The 7118-nt window shown below is 34.9% G+C and overlaps 1 protein-coding gene across 2 annotated transcripts; it reads right to left on the bottom strand.

Moving 5' to 3' along the window:
- Window positions 1-347: 347 nt before the first annotated feature.
- On the bottom strand, window positions 348-4047 carry Fis1 (fission 1 protein). Of its 2 annotated transcripts, XM_044392740.2 has the most exons (6): window positions 3888-4046; window positions 3763-3830; window positions 3656-3704; window positions 844-1011; window positions 668-780; window positions 348-544 (listed from the first exon to the last, which is right to left on the bottom strand). In XM_044392740.2, exons 1-6 carry the CDS (start codon window positions 3930-3932, stop codon window positions 523-525), a joined length of 465 nt encoding a protein of 154 aa, XP_044248675.1. In that variant the 5' UTR covers window positions 3933-4046; the 3' UTR covers window positions 348-522. The 2 variants fall into 2 exon arrangements, 1 of the variants encoding a protein (XP_044248675.1); XR_011417821.1 differs by lacking the exon at window positions 348-544 and having other exon boundaries at window positions 844-971; window positions 3888-4047.
- Between the last annotated feature and the right edge of the window lie 3071 nt (window positions 4048-7118).

The raw sequence follows: 7118 nt of genomic DNA on the forward strand, positions 1-7118 counted from the left end.
ATTTTTGCTAGCTGCTGCTTCGACTGCACAGCACAGCAGCAACTAAAATCAGAAAGCAACGACTTGCTACTCCTGCGACAGTCGGCAGTTCTCAAATTTTGCTTTTGCTTCGACCGCGACTTTTTCAGAAGCAGCAGCAAAAGCAGGCTAAATGAAAATTCAGACAGTTTTTTAAACACTTATTTTATCAAGTTTCAATCTTTTTGGCTTGGTTGACATCCTCAGAGAATTGTCCATTTATAGTAATCGCCTTCGCACACTCTCCTGGTGCGCTTCGTCACTATGTGGACTGCCCTCCACAGTGATCTTTAATTAACCATATTAATATATTTACAAGATACATTAACTTATTTAAGACACATTGTTCAAAAAACAATTGAATCATTTATTTAATCATCGGCTAAGCTTAATACAACGTTAGGAATATTTTGTCGTAAGTTAGGGTTTCTAGTATTAAGCAACGAAATTCCTTTGCTGCGCACCTTACAGTGAATTAAGATTCCGTAAAAACTTTGGATTTTACTATTTCTCCCGTTTCTGTTTACTAAAAGTAAAAACAAATTTTATTAGTAGTTATGCTATTGTCGATATTATTAAACAACACGTTGCATCACAATTATTACTATTTTAACTGATTGTTAGATTAAAATATATTATTTTATATTACTTTCTAGCCATAGCAATGCCTAGTCCCAATATCCCGCCAAGTACTAGGGCTGCTCCTCCAGCGACTGCCATACCCTTTGCCACTTCCTTATCAATTTGTTTCTGTATGTATTCCTGAAATGTATGTCTTTTAATTATCTTTTTTATTTCAAAAATAATGTTCATATTGTTATTCACCTCAAGACAGCGTACTTGATCATTCGATTCGATGTCCAGAAAAGCTCTGCAGTACTTTAATCCAGAAGTATACTCCTTTATTCGAGCATTCCCAAATGCAAGGTAATATATATAATCACGCCTTCCATCTGGATGAGAACGGGCTAACTCTTCCAATATCATAATACCCTGTTATTAAAGTAATAATGAGTCAAAATCTCCCAAGTGGGCCACCCCTGATCCGAAGGTCCGATTTTCATCGAACTTGTTGACTTTTCCTGTTCACAGCGACTAAATAAGAACTTCATTTGAACGGTTTTGGCACTTTTTCGAAAACGGTGCAATCACTCTTTTTTGCATATTTTTGAAACGACGAAACATATCTTTATGATGTTTTCGCTTATCGGTCAAGAATTGTATTAGCTTTTCATAAAAAAATATTAATTTTTCTAAAAATAAAAAACTATTTTTTTCCTAGTGTTTTTTTTACAGTGTTCTTCGTCAGCTACAGAGTTTAAAACCATTTAATAATAAAATTTATTTTAAAATGAATAAGATCAAAAAAAAAAGTGGGGATCGGACAAGGTTTTTCGCAATTGAAATTTTTCGGTGGACACAGCGATTTTCCATACAAAACAGCATAAAGTCGCTAAGTAACCTACATGTTAATTTTCACGAGCAAGCCGTTTTTGTACGGGAAACCGCTGTCCGTCCACCACAAAATATAAATTTCGAAAAACCTTTAATATTTTTTTACGAAATGCTTATACAATTATCTTCTGTCGTTGTGAACAGGAAAAGTCAATAAGTTCGATGAAAATCGGACCTTCGGAACAGGGGTGGCTCACTTGGGAGACTTTGACTCAATATATTCACTTATCCAATGTGCATTGTACAATAGTGTTGGGTTGCTCATGAGTGAGTGAACAAAAAAGAGTTGCTCACTAAACTGAGTGAGTGAACATGTTCCTTCGAACTTGTTCTTTATTGTTCACTTGTTCATTTTTGCTCACTTGCTCTTTTTTGTTCACTTGTTCAGTTTGGCTCTCTTATTTGTTCTTTTTAGTTCACTTGCTCAGTTGCTCTCTTGCTGTTCTTGGCACAAAAAGTATTTTTTTTACTTTTAGGTTGCATTTTGCATACGGTTTTACAGATAACACTAGTTTACAAAATAATATTCTTGGTGTGCTTCCCAGCAATTGATGGCAAATTCTGTTAGTGCTGGACCCCTAGATCACAAAATAGCATTTTTTTTTTTGTTCGATGGCACAGTTTTTTTTTAAAGATTTTTTAAAGTTCGAAATGTTAAATTTCGGACTTTTTTCGAATTTTTTCTTATATCTCGGCAGATATCCACTCGGTTGGGCCAGTTTTAGTTTTATTTTAAAGTCAATAGATCAGAGCTTAACTTTGCCATACAGATCAATACGATTGGATGAGTAATGGCAGCGCAGAAGCTCGACAAAGATGAAAAATGTGTTTTTTGGTCGTCTGTAAGTCGGCTGTATATATCGTAAAAACTCGAAATAAATCCGTTGAAAAACCATAATGGGTACAAACTTAAAGTTTACATCCTACCGAATAAAACAAGCCGGATAAGGCCCAAATCCATGAAAAACTGGATTTATGGTGGATTTTTAAAGTTCGGATTTTTCCACTTTTTTCGGTTGACAGTCCAAATTTAAGATTTATCATAGGCGGCGACATGTAAACAAAAATGAGTGGTGACGGCAGCCGGGTCAAAAAATAGCTAAATTTAAAAGCTAGAAAATTATAAAATAAATTTAATTTCTGAAAATTCCTTTAAAAATATAAAATAGCTTGCGTTATGACTGTGAGTATTTTTAATTAAGTACTATCCATTTGGATAGTTCATTCCTATGATAAATCTTAAATTTGGACTTAAGTCCACATTCACAGGCCCTTGAAGGAACACGCACAATTCGCGCCGGGTAGGGCAAGGACCGCGTGGTGTGGATTCACTTTTAGGTTAAGTGAATTTGAAACGTTTTCCTGGAACTCAGGGCGGCCAAATAACTCCGCATCACTTACGGGTGACGCGGTAACTTAAACCCCAAAAAAAAAAATAAATAAATAAATTTGGACTTTGTCAACCGAAAAAAGTGGAAAAATCCGAACTTTAAAAATCCACCATAAATCCAGTTTTTCATGGATTTGGGCCTTATCCGGCTTGTTTTATTCGGTAGGATGTAAACTTTAAGTTTGTACCCATTATGGTTTTTCAACGGATTTATTTCGAGTTTTTACGATATATACAGCCGACTTACAGACGACCAAAAAACACATTTTTCATCTTTGTCGAGCTTCTGCGCTGCCATTACTCATCCAATCGTATTGATCTGTATGGCAAAGTTAAGCTCTGATCTATTGACTTTAAAATAAAACTAAAACTGGCCCAACCGAGTGGATATCTGCCGAGATATAAGAAGAAATTCGAAAGAAGTCCGAAATTTAACATATTAAACTTTAAAAAAAACTGTGCCATCGAAAAAAAAAATTAGTGCTATTTTCGTGATCTAGGGGTCCAAATCTAACAGAATTTGCCATCAATTGCTGGGAAGCATTTCGGCTGTAAACTAGTGTAATGAGCTGTTTTCTCAGAGCCAGTGAAAAAGTTAAGGACAGAACATGTGAGCAAGTGAACAAGTGAGCAAGTGAACAAGAGAGCAAGTGAACAAGTGTGCAAGTGAACAAGTGAGCAAACTGAGTGAGTTGACTCATTGGGAAAAAAAGAACAAGTGAACATGTTCACCCAAATGAGCAGTTTTTACCCAACACTATTGTACAATGTACATACATAACTTAAAGTTACCTTTTTGATATCATTTGTGTACCGACTACGGACCAGACAGAATGCATACCTGTCGTAATAAAAAGATTAAAGTTGCTTATATCATATTTCAGTTTAAACTTGCGTACTCAAACTTTGTCTCTGTTGTAACTTCCCCATCCAACTCAAGTTCGTGATGATATTTCTTTTCAAACCTCTAAAAAAGACAACATATGTAACTTCGTAAAAGCAAAAATTAAAAATTATTGAATACCTCCAAATCTTCTTGAGGTACCACATCGTTTAAAAGTTCATCCATTTTTTGTCCACCTTTTTGGTTATCGTTCAAAACCAGTTTTATCTTTCACCAAATAAGTATTAATTAATATTAAATGCTCGTCAAAATAGCACCGGTGCCTTGAAAGAGTGAGAATGTTGAAAAAACAATTATTTCTTATACCCAATTTCCACACAGGGTAATAAGGTTTTAGCGGTTTCAAAAATTTCCGAGGTTTACCCACTAGAGCCCTGCACGAGTAGACATGTAAACAGTTTTGAGCTAGAGCTTGTTTGTTTGTGACTTTCGAGTCATAGCCAGGGATCGTAATTCTTCCAATTTATAAAATAAAAATTATAAAATAATAAGTATATTTTGATTTTAAAAAAAAATTGCAAAATAAGTCTTATATTGAATTTTTATAATAAAAATTGAAAATAAGCATTTTTATTTTAAAAATTGAAAATAAGTATTATTCTCCCATTTGTATACCCTTGCAGAGGGTATTATAATTTTAGTCAGATGTTTGCAACGCAGTGAAGGAGACGTTTCCGACCACATGATGTATATATATTCTTGATCAGGATCAATAGCCGAGTCCATCTAGCCATGTCCGTCTGTCCTTTTCTATATGAACTAGGCCCTCAGTTTTAAAGCTATCGCGATGAAACTTTCCCAAAAGTCTTCTTTCTATTGCAAGTAGTACATATGTCGGAACGAGCCGGATTGGACCACTATATCTTATGGCTTCGAAATAATCAAAAAAACAAGAAAGGAAGCTACCTTCGGCCAGCCGAAGCTTATATACCCTTGTAGATAAAGTAATGCTTACTCGGTGCAGTTCCAGGGATTCCAGATTCAGATTTATATTTTAATTTTGTTTATACATAAGTAGTCAAGAATCAAAACGCCTACTTCTTACAAAGTTACAATGAATTTTCTTATATTTGTTTGAATATTCCTATGGAAGCCTTAAGATATAGTGGTCCGATCCGGCTCGCTCCGACATATGTACTACCTGCAATAGAAAGAAGACTTTCGGGAAAGTTTCATCGCGATAGCTTTAAAACTGAGAGACTAGTTCGCATAGAAACGGACAGACGGACATGTCTAGATAGACTCGGCTATTGGTGGTGATCAAGAATATATATACTTCATTTGGTCGGAAACGTCTCCTTCAAGGCGTTGCAAACATCTGACTGTAATTATAATACCCTCTGCAAGGGTATAATGAAAGCCGCAAATTTGCCAATTATATATAAGTATATATTTAGTTAGGTTAAGTTATGTATGATCCACAAAAACATATTCTCTTGTTCTTAAGAATTCGCGGTTTTTGACAAATCGATGTATAATATAACTTTAGGCTTCTTTGGTTATGTTATGTATGTTCCACACAACTATATTCTCTTATTCCTAAGAAATCGCGTTTTTTGAAGAACCGATAATTGTTGAGCCAAGTATATGCAATAGTGCCTTAGCTAAGAAGAGAACAGTCCAACCAAGCTAAAGATCCTCCTGTTCTCAAGAATGCGCGGTTTTTGTGAATAATCGATTAATATAGAGACCTCATTTAGATTATATATTGATATTTCCAATCTGCGCATTCTATTTTACATACTTGGCATATTAATATTGGCTAGACAAAGGCGTAGTAAGAGCGCAGTGTGGGGTACGGGAGGTTAGGGTCTCCCCCATGCATACTCGTTATAGGATATGTTATAAAAGCTCAGATATGTTTTAAACTTGAAATCCGCCTTCGTTAATGTTGAGTTGAGCAACTGCTCTTCAGTCAGCTATTATTGGACGGTGTATGGTGGATGGAGCTCTATGGGAACACCAGTTTCACATTTGCCAAAAATCCCAACTGTTTCACACAGATGGACTCTATGGGAAGAGGCTATAACTGTGATAAATTGTTTTTAAGTTCAAACAAAAGTGCTATTAATCAAGAATACATTTTTAAGTAAGTAATTTTGAAGGGTATTAAAACTTTGTCTTGTCTAAATTATTATAGCTTCTCATTTTTAGAATTTGTATGTTTTATTTTAAATATTTTTAGGTCAAGCTGATGGTAAAAGGTGCATAAACAATATAATTTCAGATGAGATCATTTTGTCCTACAACCCAGAAGGATGTTATTGTTGCACTAAGTCTTTATCATTCTTGTCTGATATTCTAATATTATATGATATTATAAAAATATAATCCTCCGGAGAGGATGCGGAGATTCGTGAAAAATCTCCAGGCGCGAAAAGGCAGCTTACCAAGACTTCGGAAGCTAGGAACGTACCGAAGACCCCTACAAGTCACCTTATAGCCTCTTCCCATAGAGTCCATCCGTGAAACTCGTGACTGAAGAGCAGGTGCTCAGCTCAACATTAACGAAGGGGGATTTCAACTCGGGAAAACGTTCGTAAAATTGCGTTCTCCTAATTTTATTGTAGATTAATACAATAAATAGACTAAGAAAATAGTTTAAAAACATATCGGAACGTTTATAACATATCCTAAAACGAGTATGCATACATATTGCTGACTGGGGGGGAGCCTAACCTCCCGTACCCCACACTCCGCTCTTAAAAATTTGTAAACAAAAACAAGTTTGTGCTATTTTTAGTATTTTATAGCAACCTTGGAACTTTATAGTAATACAAAGTACACTTTTAATTATTATTAGTTATATTCAGGGACTGCAAATAAGTGCTATGAGTTTAAAAAAATTGATAGTCAAAATAGCGTCCAAAAAATAAGCGAAAAAAACCACTTACATATACTTATAAAGTGCAGAACATATTTTGACTCTTTGCTGCAAACATTGATGTTTTCGTACGCACAATAGTTTAAATTTTGCGAACGCTTTTCCGCTCATAACAAACTACAAATAATTTAAAAAAAATCCAAAAAACAATAAGCTGAAGCATTATTTAATTTTTCCCGCCATCGATTTGATTTGTTCTCGCAGTCATCGTTCCAATTTTCACAGTCAAGAGGAAGAATTCAGAGTTGCACCGAGAAAACATCGCCTAACTATCGCATAAACCGAATCATTTCTAGTTTTCCATAATATTTGGATGCTCCTGAGTAAAAGTCCCATACAAACTTAATTCCCATCACCTACAGGTTCCGCGGTAAAGCTAAGAATACAAATAAACGGATGTTTGCCTACATTTTAAAGTTGAAAATCCCCAATTTTTCAAGTTTTCTCTGAAGAAAAAAGAAATCTGA

This window comes from Drosophila takahashii, chromosome 2R, assembly GCF_030179915.1.
Source record: "Drosophila takahashii strain IR98-3 E-12201 chromosome 2R, DtakHiC1v2, whole genome shotgun sequence".
NCBI classification, from domain to species: Eukaryota; Metazoa; Arthropoda; class Insecta; order Diptera; family Drosophilidae; genus Drosophila; species Drosophila takahashii.

What these genes read in the sequence shown, in the direction of transcription:
- Fis1 (XM_044392740.2), bottom strand. Translation starts at nt 3,932, where the DNA reads ATGGATGAACTTTTAAACGATGTGGTACCTCAAGAAGATTTGGAG. An exon ending in ACAACAGAGACAAAGTTTGA is followed by an intron (nt 3,705 to 3,762) that starts GTACGCAAGTTT and finishes TTATTACGACAG; the next exon opens with GTATGCATTCTGTCTGGTCC. An exon ending in GGCATTGCTATGGCTAGAAA is followed by an intron (nt 545 to 667) that starts GTAATATAAAAT and finishes TTTTACTTTTAG; the next exon opens with TAAACAGAAACGGGAGAAAT.